The sequence below is a fragment of the Sceloporus undulatus genome, chromosome 4, assembly GCF_019175285.1.
Source record: "Sceloporus undulatus isolate JIND9_A2432 ecotype Alabama chromosome 4, SceUnd_v1.1, whole genome shotgun sequence".
NCBI classification, from domain to species: domain Eukaryota; kingdom Metazoa; phylum Chordata; class Lepidosauria; order Squamata; family Phrynosomatidae; genus Sceloporus; species Sceloporus undulatus.
The window spans coordinates 9,579,486-9,597,070 of record NC_056525.1 but is presented as its reverse complement, the minus strand read 5'-3'; the positions used below and the strand labels follow the sequence as shown (position 1 = coordinate 9,597,070).

The 17,585-nt window shown below is 43.6% G+C and overlaps 1 protein-coding gene across 1 annotated transcript in view; it reads right to left on the bottom strand.

The window, feature by feature from the left end:
- Positions 1-2,568: 2,568 nt before the first annotated feature.
- EEF1A2 (eukaryotic translation elongation factor 1 alpha 2) overlaps positions 2,569-17,585 on the bottom strand; it is a 72,153-nt gene continuing 57,136 nt past the window's right edge. Inside the window, exons 5-8 of the mRNA XM_042463391.1 lie at positions 10,328-10,478; positions 8,202-8,458; positions 5,464-5,698; positions 2,569-2,935 (exon numbers count right to left, since the gene is read on the bottom strand). Of these exons, the coding sequence (XP_042319325.1) occupies positions 2,808-2,935; positions 5,464-5,698; positions 8,202-8,458; positions 10,328-10,478 (771 nt within the window). The 3' untranslated portion in view covers positions 2,569-2,807. The remainder of the gene's footprint in view (positions 2,936-5,463; positions 5,699-8,201; positions 8,459-10,327; positions 10,479-17,585) is intronic.

Sequence of the window (17,585 nt, the reverse complement as noted above, 5' to 3'; positions counted from 1 at the left end):
GCAACAATCCTATCAACCAAGAGGTACAAAATGCTCTTTCAGAAAGTGTTCAGTGGTCTAAAGTTTGTCCTCTGCCCACTCCTGCTATAAAGTAATCCATTCCCTAGGGTAGTGCCAAGCAGCAAATCCAGTTCCAACCCACAAGGTTGGTACCATTGAGTGTTATGACAGCCAAGAACTTGGACTGATCAAGAGGAAGGATATGCATAACTATGCAGAGCTATGGGCGAGGTCCATTTTTTTTATTACACTTCCTCAGTTATATAGTCAGCATGAACACAGATGTCTACATATGGCTGCCAGCTATGCTGGTGAACAAATCTGGGGAACAATAATAACGCTCCTCCACCACCACACACAACCCTGACTTTCTCCCCCAAGTTATGCAACTCTCTATATATGCAGACTTAAACCAGGCAACAGGACTCAGTCCAGATCTTTGCAGCTGTGCAACGTCTGAGTTGGTTCACATTTAGTTTGTCTTATTTGGGAGTCAAAGCAGTGTAGAAATGACCCCCTTTCCCTTTATGTATATATTACTGCATCTTGCTGGCATGAAGCAAATTGGAAATCAGGCAGAAATAGCTGCTGGTAAAGATCCAGCATGGTGCAGTGATTTGAATTTTGGACTGGGAGATGAGGCATAAATCCCTGCTAAGCCATGGACACCCACTGGGTGACCTTGGACAAATCAGTCTCTACCTTTCAAGAAGGCAATCGCAAGCCTTTTCTGAATAAATCTTGCCAAGGAAACCCTAGGATAGGACCATCTCTTCAAGGCAAAGAAGAAAGCAGCATGAACAAAGCTGCTGCTGTTACTGCCAAAGATCAATGTAGGGGCCGTGCAGACCACCCCTTAGGGGTGGTCTGCCGCGCCAGATTGGGGCAGCGCCAACCGCATGCTGTGTCTACAACACAAATAGAAGGTGCAAAAAGTGGCCAATGTGCACAGCCCCATAGTGAGACAAAACTGGGTATTCTAATAAGGACTGAAATCTGTGATCAAGAGTCTCATTTTGATGTTCAACATTTGGGAGTGTGGAGAGGGATGGATGTACACTCGTCCCCCGGGTTACGAAATTAATTCGTTCCGCCGCCATTTTCGTAACCCGGAAGTCTTTCGCAAGCCGAATTGCCATAGGCGCTAATGGGGAAAAGCCGTGATTCCATGCAAAATGGCGCCGAAAAGCACCAAAACTTTTTTCGCAAGCCGGAAAAACCTTCGTAACCCGGAATTATTTTGTATTTTTTTTTTCGTAACCCGGAAATTTCGTAACGCGGCGCATTCGTATCCCGGGGTAAGAGTGTAATCCTAGCAGCTGTAACCGTGACTATACAGCAGTTAGCCACACTTGTTACTGTGTGCATTTCTGAGTTATGGCGACCCTAAGGCTGCCATGGCAACCCTATTTTATGGCAAACCTATCACAGGGTTTTCTTGGGAAGATCTGTTCAGAGGGAGGTTTCCCTTTGCCTTCCTCTGAAGCTGAGAGAATGTGACTTGCCCAAGGTCACTCAATGAGTTTCCATTGCTAAGCAGGGATTCAAACCCTGTTCTCCAGGTTCATAATCCAATGCTCAAGCCACTATACCACACTGACTCTCAGCCACACTGGTGGAAGTCAAATTCCAGGTGGTTTTAGAGAAGTGTTATATGGCAATGGTAAAACAAAGCTCCATTTGTGAAAAAATGGATCTAGGGATCTTGGCAGACCACAGATTTAACATGTATCAAAAATGTGATGGAGGCAAAAAAGCAAATACAATTCTAGGCTACTACAAAAGAAATACAGTGCCTAGATCAAGGAAAATACTAGTACTGATCTCTTCTACTTTGGTCAGACCTCACCTGGAATAATGTGTCCAGCTCTGATCACCAGAGTTTAAGGACACTGATAAGTTTCCAAGTTGTCCAGAGAAGGGTGACCAAGGGTCTGGGAACCAAGCCCTGTGAAGAATGGTTGAGGAAGTTGAGTATGTTTAACCCAAAGAGGAAATTGAGCAGAGCAATTTTTAGGTTATCTGAATGGTTATCATGTAGATGATGGATCAAACTTATTTTCTGCTCCTCCAGCAGGCAGAAGCTTAAAAAATGGATTCAAAGAAGGAAGATTCTGATCAAACATTAGGAAGAACTACTTGACAGAAATAGATGTTCAGCAGAAGAATGGACTGCCTTGGAATGTGGTGGAGGCTTTTAAGCACAAATAAGATAGCCACAATTTAGGGGTGCTTTAGCTATGGATTCCTGCATGAGGTTGGACTTATGGCTCATGGGGTCCCTCCCAACTCTTATGAGGAAGAGAAGGCAAGAGTCTTATTTGGTTATCTTTCTGCTTTTTGCCCGCTAAATCCTTTTTGCTCAGCCTCTCATCTCTTACTTCTGGCAGTGGATCTCAGAAGAAAAAATGCTTGAGGAGAGAAGTGGGGAGTCACAGAAGGACTTTGCTTTATTCAGCTGATAAAATTGAAAACTCAACCTTTGCTTTAAGCTTGCTTGGGGAAGGGGGAACATCAATATAGACAACTTGTCTAACCACTTAGACACACATACATCAGACACCCCACTTGTTTTCGCTGTGGATGTTGTACCAGTTTTATTGGTAAAATTTAACACAAAGCCTCAACAGATGCTGGGACATGCTTTTCCTTTTAAAGAATTTCCACTGGACCTTAATAGTGAGCATCCAGTCGTTGACATACAAACTCTTACAAGCAGATGTGCATACATGCGCCTCGGGGAGAAGAAGGTGACGGCATCCTGGTGGTAGGGATGGTTTCTGCGCGAGGCACTGGGCGCCCACAATTCATTTACCAGCCTTCTGGGCCTTCTGGGCTGACTTGGTGACCTTGCCGGCACCACCGCTCTTCTTCTCCACATTCTTGATGACGCCCACAGCCACAGTCTGCCGCATGTCACGCACGGCAAAGCGTCCTGCAACAATACACAAAGGGTGAGTTGGGCATAAAGTCCTGCTACATAGAGAACAGACAAGCATTCGACAATGCAGAGTGTGTGGCATTCTATCCCCTTCTAGTGGGGAATAAGGCCATGCAGATCTGGCAGCCCTGTACATGTCGGATGCATGTGGTGCTAAGGTTGGGTTAACATCACAAACCAATATTGGAAATTGCATCTAGGATCCACTAGCAAAAGATGAGACATGTCTTGGCATGCTTACTGATTGTTATCAATTATCAATTACTTCTTATTATTATTATTATTATTATTATCATATTTACTTGTATCCAACTCTTTTCCCAGGACTGGGACTCAGAGCAGCTTCACAGCATTAAAAATAGTTCAATTAAAAACATAAAAATTAAATTAAATAATATTAAATAATAATTATAAGTACATTAAAAGGAATTAAATTATTACAATATTAAAACAGATAGTTATTAAAAGAATAAAACATATTTTAAAAAGATAAAACTATAAATAAGAGGGGGGGGGGGGAACTCTAACAAATTTTAAAAATGGTACAACATCTCAGCCTGTCCTTATAGCAATTCCTTTAACACCTGTGTGAATACATAGGTCTTCACCTGCCAGCGGAAGGCCATCAAGGAAGAGCCATTCTGATCTCCCTGGGTAGGGAGTTCCAGGGTCTAGGGGCAGCCACCGAGAAGGCCCTCTCTTACGTCCCCATCAACTGTTTGTGATGGTGTTGGGACGGAGACAAGGGCTTCTCCAGAGGATCTCAGAGTCCAGGCTGGTTCCATACCAGGAGAAACAGTCTGCCAAATAGTGTGGACCTGAGCCATGTAGGACTTTATAGGAAATAACCAGCAACTTGAATTGTGCCTAGAAATGAAGCTGTTTCAACAGGGGCGTTGTATGATATCTGTAATCTGCCCCTGTTAACAGCCTGGAAGAAGCTCTTTGAAACAGCTGGATTTTCTGAACACTTTTCAAAGGCAGCCCCATGTAGAGCTCATTACAGTAGTCCAAACGTGATGTAACCAAGGTATGTACCACCGTGGCCAGATCTGGTGTCTCAAGGAGCGGAGACAGCTGGTGCACAAGTTTTAAATGTGCAAAAGCACTCCTGGTCACAGCAGAGACCTGGGCCTCCAGGTTCAAAGCTGAGTCCAAGAGTACCCCCAAATTGCGAACCTGTGTCTATAGGGGGAGTGTGACCCCATCTAACACGGGTTGGATCCCTATTCCCTGATCTGCCTTCCGATTGACCAGGAGCATCTCTGTCTTGTCTGGATGAAGTTTCAACTTGTTTGCCCTCATCCAGTCCATTACTGAAGACAAACACAGATTTAAGACCAGGACAGCTTCCTTGGATTGAGGTGGATTGAAGTGATTATCCTGTTTTGTTAAAGGCCCAATAGATTTTATATTACCAAGTGGCCTTGTGCAGGGGCTACACATTCAATCTATGAACAGCAGAAATTTCTGGAGTGGCTAAAAATCTCTCTCCATATAGATTGTTAAACAATAAAAATGGTTGGGCCTGTGTGCTGCCGTTCCATTTGTTCTGGCCACAAACTGGAAGGAAGAAGCAAGAGAAAAGTCTTCCTTCCTCTGAGTGAAGGTTTAATGTACAGTGTGATTGTTGTTGTTGTTGTTGTTATTTGTCTTTTAAATCTTGAGTTAAATCTTCAGGGTCCACAGGGACCTGGTAAAGGGGGTCACTGGTAAAGAAAAGCTTAAGACACACTGTTCTGATGGAAGAAACTGTCACAAAGATGAGGGCATTTGCCAGGGCCTAGTGCCACATGATAGGGTAACCAGGGCTGATACCTCACTGGTGGTTGGATCGGTTGGGGAAATGAATAAAAGAAAAATGTAGAAAAACAAATATACCCAATTTTGTGTCTCAGCAAAACCTTGGTTCTATGATTTCATAAAGATCTGACAGGACTCTTAAAGGACACAGTGAAGGATCAGGCAAAGCCAAGGCTTTATTATGTGTACACAGTCCCCTCTCCTAGCATAGACTTCACTCTGTGCAGAAGGGAGACATCCATCAACCTCTCCCCACATATTAGGGATGGAAAGCTTTATAAATTTTACAGCTTTTCTCCTTGCTGCAAGCACGTCATTAAAAGCTGTAGGTTTTAGCAACTATTTGCAATTTCAGATTTATTCTGTGGAAAAAAAACACATTGGATATTTGCACAGAAAATGAAAATTTCTGTGCAGCAAACAACATTTGTGTCATTCTACACAGAAAATAAATGCTGTTTTCTGTGCAGGAAAATTGTTTTCTGCCCAGAAAAAAGCATTTTGACTAAAGGCGGGAGCTGAGGTGGAAAGTGTGGGGACACTCGGGGCAGGGTGACTGCAAGGATAGTGACAGAAACCCTAGTCATGGGAGACAAGACAACTAGGGCCACTCCTAGGTGTGTCTTACTACAGTACCTTATAATCTGAATAGAAATAAGCATTAGTTATTTATCTTTGTTGGTGTCTGTTGGAATTAGAAACAAGGAAGAAATTCTCACCCAGGGGTGGGTACTGGGAGAAGCTCTCCACACACATGGGCTTGCCCGGGATCATCTCCACAATTGCAGCATCTCCAGATTTCAGAGATTTGGGGTTATCTTCCAATTTCTTGCCAGAGCGCCGGTCGATCTTCTCCTTCAGTTCAGCAAATTTACAAGCAATGTGGGCAGTGTGGCAGTCAATGACAGGGGAATATCCGGCGCTGATTTGGCCAGGGTGGTTCAAGATGATCACCTGGTATGCACATAAAGGAGACAAAATTGGAGCATGGAACAATTTCTGGGGGGAACAGAATCCTGCAATGGATTTTTTTCCCCAGTGGCAGCCTGAATGGTCCGCATCCTTCGTGTGGCTGAACAATGGTGCCCTCTAGTGAGGGGAAAACAGCTGTTTCACAGCATTTGTTTTTTCAATATTAACCTATTCCAACTCAACAAATACAGCCTTCTGTATCCACAGGATTTTTTTATCCACGGATTCATGCATCCATAGCTTGAAAATATTCAAAAATAATATAAATTCCAAAAGGCAAACCTTGATTTTGCCATTTTATATTAGGGACACCATTTCATTATGCTATTGTATTTATTGGGACTTGAGTATCCACAGATTTTGGTATCCACAGGGGGTCCTGGAACCAAACCACAGGAGAGACCAAGGCCAACTGTACAAGCAACTAGCTTGTTATGTTTGTCTTTCCTTTATTGTGTTTGTATCATCATAAAAAACACAACAACAACAACAGTGGCCTAATCCTATTACTCCTGTCTTGAGTAGACCCATAGGATCACTTATATTTACCTATGGAATGACTAACCATTCAACAGTAGATTCAAGGAGACTACTGCAGTAGGGATTAGCCAGCAGAAATCTGCTCCGTGTGTTCTGATTTCTTTGGAAAGATGTTCTTTTTAAAGCCACCAGTTTTACTTTTCACTGGGAATCATGAATTGCTTCTCTATCACCAGCATGTTGCTCGGGAACCTGAGATCTAACCTGAGCAGGTGAAAAGCTCAATCTCACCCCTAGCCCTGCTTTGCACACTGATACAATGGTGAGGATTCTATGTCTGCCTCCAAAGATATAGCCCTGTACATTCCAAACTGTTGGAATTGATTGCACCTTAAACCAATTAAGTCCAAATAAACTGTAGAATCTCTATGCAATGGCATCTGAAAGATTCTCAACATGACATCTTTTACTCTTCAGTCTGATGAGTTTCACAGTTCAACAAGTCAAAGATACTACTTTTTGTAAGTGAACATTTCCAAACTGCCACTCACTTAGGAAGTCCTTCATCATTGTATGGTGATTAATCAGAGAATGATTTTAGTCTGATGTTAATAGGGTTGCCATAATTCTCTACCACAAACTGGGACAAAATGCAGAACAAAATTTAGACCAAAATGCAAGACAATTGTAGGATAAAATTTAGCCCAAAACATAGGACATTTAAGGTCCTCCATTTTTCAAAAATGTCCTACATTTTGGGCTAAATTTTATCCTACAATTGTCCTGCATTTTGGTCTAAACGTTGTCTTACATTTTGTCCCGGTTTGTGGTAGAGAATTATGGCAACCTTAGATGTTAAGGCTACACAGCCCAGGATCATCTAAGGTGCTTAGCAGACTGCCATTAAGAGGTGGTACTACACCACCCCTGGAAGCCCTGGGTTGGGGATGCAGCAACCACATGCCACGCTCCCAACCCAGTGCAAAAAGAAGCTGCAAAAAGCTAAAAAAATTTGTGCCACAGAAACGTCACCCTTTCTGGTGCTGCCATAACTTTTCCGTGACTCTTGGGCACAGCGTGACACCGCCAGCCATGCAGCTGGTTGGGCATCATGATATCAGCATGGGGGCAGGTGGTAGGCAGTCGCCACATCCCCATTCTGCCCTCATGCTGGCATCTTTTGCTGGTTTGTTGAAGGCCTAAGTTAACCTAAAAGTACATTCCACTGTGTTCAATTATTTTCCCCTAGGATAAGTATATTAGTAATAGTAGTAACAGCAGCAATAGCAGTACCCCACTTTTTCCCCAAAACTGGGAGTCAAAGCTGCTTTACAACTTAAAATTGCATTAAAATATATGCAAAATTGAAGGCAAGTATCTATAGTCAGCTATACTAATTAATCAATTCAAGCTTGCATCATGGGGAAAAAACACTTTACATCAAATAAATGCCAACCTTCATTTGAGGCTGTCATTTTCCATCTTCCCCCTGAGTCACCAGTAGAAAGTGGAAGGCAGTAGGAACAGAACAAATTCACATTATAGATGGACTGACTCAATCCAGAGAGACACAGCCTTGAGTTTGCAAGACATGAGCTGGGCTGTTGATTATGGAAGTTCATGGTGGTCTGTCGTTCACAAGGACAGCATAAATCAAGCCAACCTGATGGCAAACGAGAAAAAGGGGCACCACAAAAGAGTCACCCCTCCACATCCACGGATTCTGCATCCACAAATTCAACCATCTCTGACTTGAAAATTTCTTTTTTAAAAGAAAAAGCAAACCTTGATTTTGCCATTTTATATAAGGGACATTATTTTATTATACCATTGTATATAATGAAACTTGCACAACCACAGATTTTGGTATCCACTGGAGGGTCCTGGAACCAAACTCCACAGGATACCAGGGGCCTAATGTAATCTGTTTTCCCTCATTCAGATGCAAATGTTCTTATCTGAAGATGCAGCCTCTCAAAATTGCCACCATTTATTTCCTGCTGACCTGAGAAGTGAACTGTGCTGCCTCCTGTGGTGGGTCAGATTTGCTGTCTCCACAGACATTGCCACGGCGGATGTCCTTCACAGAGACATTCTTGACATTAAAGCCAACATTGTCCCCTGGCAGAGCCTCGCTCAGGGCCTCGTGGTGCATCTCCACTGACTTGACCTCTGTAGTGATGTTCACAGGTGCAAAAGTCACCACCATGCCAGGTCTCAGGATTCCAGTCTCTACACGACCCACTGGGACAGTTCCAATTCCTGAAGAGGGTCAGAAGGGGTGAATAATCAGTACAACAGAATGCAATCCTTGGAATCCAGTAAGGACTGTAAGATTCTATAGCAGAAGTGAGCAACTGCTTCTGGCAGGCCACATCAGTGATCCAAAACCCTCAGACCTCCTTTAAAAAACTAAAAATATTTTTTTCTGGTCAATGTTTTGCCCAACCATCCCAATCTAAAACTGCCGCAGAACACTTTAGATGTGCTCCCCCATCGCCAAACCACACACCTACCACAGTGAAAAAGTCCAGAAGCCTAATTATTGGCCAAAATTAAACAGGGAGTGAGCAACATCACTTCTGGTTTCAATTTTGGCTGAATTTTTATAGCTACAGTGCATTCTCTTTTTTTGCCAGATCAGAAATATCAGACTGCTGGGTGAAAAGATTAAACTGCCAAACCCATGTGAATTTTTATTTAATTTATAATTGCCAGGACCTAGCAAATGGCAAAAAACTGGGGGGAAAGGGGGTGTTCAGAAACATTATGCTCTGTGTTAAGGGAGAAAAATCCCTGTCAAGAAATTCTTCTTTTTTGCAACGTGTAAATAAAAGGGTGATCAAAAGTTGAGATTGAGATCTACTTGTATACTTTTGGTTGCTTTGCAGTACATGAGAAAGTATTTATGATGTCCAACTATTTAAAAAGAACCAGATCACTTCCACACCACCACAATTAGCTTACTAAAATGAAGAAAGTTTAAGGGACAGCTTTTAACCACTGGAAATCTTGATCAAGCTTCTTCAATTTCACCATACATTTTGCACCCATTTTCAAGCTTTCCCAAATCATTACCATCTTCAGAATTAGCACACTGGTTGTAAATATCTAAGATGGTCCTGATGCTGTATTATGTACCTAAGGTCAAATTTTATGTTGGTGTAGGACAAGAATAGGCAATACAGAGAGAGCCCCCAAGCTGGCCTGCCTTTCCCTTTCCATTGCCCCAAGGTCTATGAATGTTCCATAAAATCCAAGCAATTCTGTTGAGGGCTAGAAGTTTTACCACCAACAGATTTTCTAAGACAGTCTCATTCTGAAAATTATCTTCAAATTTGAGTTGTATGAATGACTCCTTGTGCAATGTGTGGTATATACAGTGGTATCCTGCACCAGGGTGTCACCCAGTGCAGGGGGTGGGACATGGGGACACAGCCAAAAGGGATCACTCCCAATTCCCTGCCCCATGCAGCTTTACTTCAGAATAAAGCCGCATGGGGCAGGGACAGGGGGGGGGGGAGCTGGGCTCTCTTCTTCCTTGTCCTGCATGGCTTTAATCTGAAGTAAAGCAATGCAGGGCATGGACAGGGTGTGGGCACTGGAACCTCTCCCTCCCTGTCTTGCATAGCTTTAAAGTAAAGCCACACAGGGCTTCCTCCCTGCCGTGCAACATGGTGTGTGGCAGGGAGGTGCGGGAACTCACCAGGTGTCATCCCCCCTTCTGCAGTGTCACCCCTTCAATGCTGTCAACCTCCGCACCTCCCTAGTGATGCTACTGGGTATATACAGTTAGAAATGTTAGCAGCTGGGTAGCATAGCAACCATTTATTTTACACGCATAACCATGATTCCCATGTATTACAAACTTACTACTATGACATGAACACTGCCATATTCGTACCCACTGGCTATAGTTGTTTCTTCCTTTTTACAAACGTACCAGGTAAATGGACCACCACTCTGAGTACAGGTGTAGTCTGCACATAAATAAAAAATGATCTGAAGAAATAAATCCTCTTTCCTTCCTGATCTTTAGTCTGCAAGACTAAATTACTAATCTGGAAATCCGCAGGGCAAGAAGAGGGCATCCTCCCACTCACATACTACAGGTAAAATCTTTCAGCTCACCTCCAATCTTGTAGACATCCTGAAGAGGGAGACGCAGAGGTTTGTCTGTGGGGCGGGTAGGGGGCAGGATGGTATCCAAAGCTTCCAGCAGGGATACTCCACTGGCGTTCCCTTCCTTGCGTTCCACTTTCCACCCTTTGAACCAAGGCATCTGCAAAACAAAATGGTAAGACACCTGTGTTGAGTGGGTCATTTTAGTTTGTTCAGAAGAATCTAGTATAACCCACACCAAAAAAAAAAAAAAAAAAAACCATCATGGAACTGAAGGGATGCCAGAAGGAGAGACATGAGAAGAACAGCTTTATCAAACCAGACCAATCTGTCCTGAAGCTCAGGGACCACTTCTAAGGCACCCTACCTGGGAATCTCATACTTTCTTCTCTAGATTATAAAAACAAGATGGTGTACCAGGGTGCCATTCCTGACAAACCAGAGTGCTGTACAAAACAAGGCAATGACTGTGCTCTAACAGTAAGACCCTCATTTAACAACCACAAAGCAAAAGACCAGGACATAAACTAGTCGATTCAAATTACAGGCATACCTCACTTAACAAAGACTTTGCAAAAAAAAAAAAAAGCTCTTTTTAAAAAGTCTTTTTTAGGCCTACCTAGGCCCTACTTTATGAGAGCCAGTGTGGTGTAGTGGTTTGAGCATTGGACAATGACTCTGGAGACTAGGGTTCAAATCCATGCCCGGCCATGGAAACCCATTGAGTGACCTTGGGAAAGTCACTATCTCTCTGCTGTAGGGGAGGGCAATGGCAAACCTCCTCTGACCAAAATATCCCCCCAAAAAAACCATGATTGGATTGTCATAAGTTGGAAATAACTTGAAGGCGCACAACAACAATAACAACAACAGACCCTGCTTTTCCTCCTTGATCTCTATTTAGGTGGAAGTTTTTTTTAACAATGTTGGCATCGGGAGGATGGTAAAGCAGGCTGGAGAAACAGAAGACTGTCAGTGGTGTGTCACAAAACAAAGTCTGTCTCCTACAGTGCAATAAAGCTTGAGCTGGGAAAGAATGGGATTCTGCTCTATCTGACTGAACTGTAGCTGTCTGTGCCTGCCTACAACACGCAAGCTAAACAGCAACTGCCCCCAGAATCCTTTACTAAGCATGCATAAGCAGGAATACAGAGAGCAAAGGGGAAAGCAAATATACCTGCCTCGCCAACTACATACGGCATGTTTTTTTTTTAAAAAAAAAAGCATAGATCTGCAAGTTTGGCTTCCAAAATGTAAATCACGAGAAAAACAAAGGCAGGTGAAATAAAAAGTCATCTCTGGATGCATTTTGGAAGAAGCCTTCAATGTGTCTTCAGAAGACTCCATACATTTCTGTCTATTTATGCAAGGCTTACCTTACCTGGTTGTTTCATTTCATATGCACATATTGTTACGTTTTGAATAAAAGTTCACTGAAACATGTTGAACTTCTTTTTTGTGGTGTACAAACCTATCCCTATTCTTTTCATGTTGTTTCTGCTCCTGGGACCAAAGTTTTTGTTTAAAAAATATACTTAGCAACATCCCTGCTTTGGTAACCGAGGCATACCTGTATAAGGAAAAAGATTCCACCTGAACATTAGGAAGAACATTCTGATAGTAAGAGACGTCTGACAATAAAATAGATTGCCTTAAACAGATGTTGGATGGCCAACTCTCTGGATAGCTTTGCTTGTGTCTACCCTGGCTTAATTTTTCCCTAGATGAAAGGATCTTGGTTTGTAAAGTCCAAAAGGACCCCTGCCAAAGGACAAGAGAAGCTACTAACAACTGACATGGACATAACAGCAAAAGGGACCAATGGTCTGTCTGACTCAAGGCCCTTTCACACTACATGCTTACAGCATGATTTAACTGGCATGGCTGCATCCTATGGATTCCTGAGATTTGTAGTTGTTGTTGTTGTTGTTGTCAGCCATGCAAACTGATGCGTTGACACCACTTTAAACTGCCCATGGGATCTTGCTATGGGATTCTGGGGATTTGGTAGTTTTGGGAGATATTTGCTTTGTCATGTGAGAAGCCCGCTAAGGAACAGTACTACAACCCCCCAAGATTCCCATAAGCAGAGCCATGACAGTTAAAGCAAGTGCAAACTGAATTCAAGTCTGCAGTATGGCTACAGCCTCTTTGGGAACAGATGTTGCCACTCAGTGCAAACTACTCTAAGGTTGCTGGGCCAATATCTGTGACATGTGTAAGAAGTTTCCTCTGTTCCTCTCGCCCAGATTAACGGGTTGCCTACGAATCTTTATGGTATCTGGGGGAAAAGGCCTTTTCAATTAATGTTGCAATCCTTGAACGGATTCATTTTGAAGCAGCTTTTATCCTCTTTTTCGTTAGTCTCTTTTTGGATTGCTGCTCATTCGCTCTCGCGCTTTTTACTGATTGTGGTTGGCTTTCTATATACTATTGACCATTTGGATGACTGGATTTTGTTGTGTTGAGAAGCCAACCCTAGAAAGTGATTGATTTTAGTGCCGTGTCGTATGCTACATAGAACGTATGGATGGGCAGTTCCGGAGTGCTTTTATTGTGGAATGCCAGGCATGGGTTAAATCTGGGTCTGGATCTACAATTCTCCTCAGTCTGTCTTTGTGGATCCTTGATACCCATCACAAATTCTCTGGAATCCCCCCTTTTTTTTCAGGTTTCAGTGGAGTTTCCATTTCTTCTCCTTCACAGGACAAACCTTCTTCGCTCTTCTGCCTCAACATGTCCATCGAGTAGCAAGAGGCAGCTATGTGGATCCATGAAGCACCAGGCATCAAAGGTCGTCATAAAATGTAGGTGGAATTCTCGTTTCCCGGAGTATTTGAAATCTATTGCTCTCCATGTCCCTAGTCTCTGAAGGCAACAGAAAACAAACGTAACTTTTTAGCTTCAATATAACATCCTTTTGATTCACCTCTCAACCTTCGATGCCGAAGAATAAAACGTAAAAGTGGGAGAAGAGGATGTGAAGGAGGTGATTGACATCATATTTGAAGTTAGGGAACTTCACTTCCTACAGCTTCAGTCCTCCGTTGTGGAGCAGAGGTAAATCTTTGAAGTGAAAGGAAGTCCCCATAAGCCAGTCAATTGGGGTATAAACCCTAAGGAAGGAAATGCATGAGCTGGTTGTCTCTGTTAGAAAGAGAAGGCTTAAGCGTTAAACTGTTCAGGGATTCTGATTTCCACAATCTTTCTCCAAGGCATTCAAAGGTGAACCTTTGTGGGAGCAGAGGTAGTTAAGGTGTTTCTTCACTGAGGCAGTCCATCTCTTTGCAACAATCCTATCAACCAAAAGGTACAAAATGCTTTTTCTGTTCCAGAAGTGTTCCAGGTGGTCGTAAAGTTTGTCCCGCTACACCCACTCCTGACTGCATAAGTAATCCAGTGCCCTAGGTTGTGCCAAGCAGCAAATCCAGTTCCAAACCGCACAAGGTTGGGTACCCCATTGAGTGTTTGACAGGCTCAAGAACTTGGACGTGATCAAAGGAAGGATATGCATAACTATGTGCAGAGCTTGGGCGATGGTCCAGTTTTTTTATTACACTTGGCCGTCAGTTATATAGTCAGCATGAAACACCCAGATGTTCGTACAGATATGGGCTGCCCAGCTATGCGTGGTGTAACAAATGCTGGGAAGCAATAAGTAACGCTCCGTCCACCACCACACCACACCAACCCTGGAACTGTTCCTCCCCCAAGTTTATTGCAACGCTCGCTATATATGCAGGACTCTAAACCAGGTCAACAGGACTCAGTCCAGATCTTTGCAGCTGTGGCAACGTCCTGGAGTGGTGGTTCACACTTTTAGTTTGTCCTTATTTGGGAGTCCAAAGCAGTGTGAAAATGACCGCCCTGTCCCTTTAATGTATAGATGTACGGCATCTGTGCTGGCATTGAAGCAAAATTTTGAGAATCAGGCAGAAATAGCTGCTGGGTAAAGATCCAAGCAATGGTGCAGTGATTTTGAATTTGTTGACTGTGATGATGAGGCATAATCCCCTGCTAAGCCATGGACACGCCACTGGGTGACCTTGGGACAAATCATGCCTCGTACCTGGTTCAGAAGGCAATCGTCAAGCCCTTTTCTGAATAAATCTTGCCAAGGAAACCCTAGGTAGGACCATCGCTCTTCAAGGCAATAGAAGAAAGCAGCATGAACAAAAGCGCGGCTGCTGACTTACGGCCAAAGATCAATGTAGGGGCTGGTCGCAGACCACCCCTGTAGGGGTGGTCTGGCCGCGCCAGATGGTGGGCAGCGCCAAGCCGCATGCTGTGTCTACAACACAGATAGGGAGGGTGCAAAAAGGTGGGCCAGTTGTGCATAGTCCCCATAGTGAGACCAAAACTGGGTATTCGCTAATAAAGGACTGAAATCTGTGGATCAAGAGTCCTCATTTTTGATGTTCCAACATTTGGGAGGGGAGGAGTGTGTGAGAGGGATGAGTTGTAAGTCCTAGCAGCTGTAACCGTGACTATACAGAATTGTTAGCCACACTTGTTCCTGTGTGTCATTTCTTCGAGTTATGATGGCAACCCTAAAGGTCTGCCATGGCAACCCTATTTTTATGGCAAAACCTATCACACGGGTTTTCTTCTGGGAAGATCCTGTTTCAGAGGGAGGTTTTTCCCTTTCTGCCTTCCCTCTGAAGCTGATGGAGAAAGTGTGACTTGTGCCCAGGTCACGTCAATGAGTTTTCCATTGCTAAGCAGGGAGTCAAACCCGTGTGCTGCCCAGGTTCATAATCCCAATGCTCAAGAGCCACTGATACCACACTGACTCTCAGTCCACACTGGGGTGAGAAGTCAAATTCCAGGTGGTTTTTAGAGAATTGGTGTTCTAATGGCAATGGGTAAAACAAAGCTCCATTTGTGAAAAATGTGATCTAGGGGCTCCTTGGCCAGACCACCAGATTTAACATGTATTAAAAAGGTGATGGAGTGGAGGCAAAAAAGCGAATACAATTCCTAGGCCTTGACTCTACAAAAGAAAGCAGTGCCTAGATCAAGGAAAAATAACTAGTACTGATCTCGTTCTACTTTGGTCGAGGCCTCACCTGGAATAATGGTGTCCAGCTCTGATCACCGCAGAGTTTAGGACCTGATAAGTTTTCAACAGTTGTCCAGAGAAAGGGTGACCAGGGTCTGGGAACCAAGCCCTGTGGAAGAATGGTTGAGGAAGTTGAGTATGGTTTAACCCCCCAAAGAGGAAATGTGGAGCAGAGCAAGTTTTTTTAGGTTTATCTGACGTGGTTGTCATGTAGAATGAAAGTGGATCAAAACTGTATTTGTTCTGCTCCTCCAGGCAGGCAGAAGCTTAAAAATGGAGTTGCAAGAGAGGAAGAGTCTGATCAAACATTAGGAAAGAACTGACTTGAAACAGAAATAGATGGTTCAGTCAGAAGAATGGACCATGCCTTGGAATGTGTGGAGGCTTTTAAGCACAAATAAGATAGCCACAATTTAGGGTGCTTTTTTTGTGGCTTTTTGTTAGGCTATGGATTCCTGCAATGAGGTTTGGGACTTATGGCTTCATATGGGGTCCCTCCCAACTGCTTATGAGGAAGAGCGCAAGAGTCCTTATTTGGTTATGCTTTCTGTTCTGCTTTTTGCCCCGCTAAAATCCTGTTTGCTCCAGCGCCTCAATCCCTCGCTTACTTCCCCTGGCAGTTGGGATCGTCAGAAGAAAAAAATGCTTGAAGGAGAGAAGTGGGAGTCCGACAGAAGGAACTTTGCTTTATTCAGCAGCTGATAAAATTGAAAGAACTCAACCTTTGCTGGTTTAAGCCTTGGCTTGGGGAAGGGGGAAACATCAGTAGTAGACAACCTTTGTCGTAACCACCTAGAAACACTACATCAGACACCCCACTTGTTTTTTTTCGCTGTGGATGTTGTACCAGTTTTTTTTTGGTAAAAGTTATAACACAAGCCTCAACAGTGCTGGGACCATGCTTTTACCTTTGAAAGCATTTTTTTCCATCTGGACTCGTAATAGTGAGCAGCTCAGAGTCGTTTGACATACAACTCTGTACAAAGCAGATGTGCCATACAAATGCGCCGTCGGGAGAAGAAGGTGTGAACGGCAAATCCTGGTGGTAGGGATGGTGTTTTCTGACGCGAGGGCAACTGGGCCGGCCCACAATTCATTTACCAGCCTGTCTGGGCCTTCTGGGGCTGACTTTGGGTGACCTTGCCGGCACCGGACCGCCGGCTACTTCTTCTCCACATTCCTTGATGAAGCGCCACAGCCACAGTCTGGCCGCATGTCACGCCGTGCAAAGCGTCCCTGGCAAAGCAATACACAAAGGGGTGAGTTGTGCGATAAAGGTCCTGCTAACATAGAGAACAGACAGAGTCATTCGACAATGCAGAGTGTGTGGCATCTCTTATCGTCCCCTCCTAGTGGGGAATAAGGTCCAGTGCAGATCTGGCAGCAGCCTGTACACTTGTCCAGTATGCATGTGGTTGCTAAGGTTGGGTTTTTAACTGCACAAAGCGCAATTGTGGAAATTGCATCTGAGGATCCACTAAGCAAAGAGATGAGACATGGTGTCGCTTGGCATGGCTTTACTGATTGTTTTATCAATTATCAATGTACTTATTATGAGTATTAGTATTATTATTATCAATCATTCAGTCAGCATCTTCTGACTTTGCCTTGATGCCACTCTTTTCCCAGGACTGGGGACTCAGAGCAGCTGTCGTCACAGCATTTAAAATAGTTTTCATTAGAAACAGTAAAAATTAAAATTAAATACATATTAAATAATAATTATGAAGTCATTTAAAGGAATTAAATTATTAACAATCTTAAAACATATAGTTTTATTAAAGAGAAGATAAACATGATGTTTAAAAAGATAATAAACTTTAAATAAGAGGGGGGTGGGGGAAACTGTAACAAATTTTAGAAAATGGTAAAACCCCAGCTCTCAGCCTGTACCTTATGCAATGTCCTGTTAACACCGGTGTGTGGAATACAATGAGGTCTTCTTCACCTGCCAGCGGAAGGCCAGTCAAGGAAGAGCCATTGCTGATCTCCCCTGGTAGGGAGTTTCCAGGGTCTAGGGGCACGCCACCGAGAATGGCCCTCCTCATTACATCCCCCATCAACTGTTTGTGTAGTGGTGTTGGGACGGTAGACCAGGGCTTCTCCCAGAGGATGCTCAGGCGAGTCCAGGCTGGTTCACATACCAGTGAGAAACAGTCTGCCAAAATAGTGTGGACCTGAGGCCTGTAGGATCTTTAATAGGAA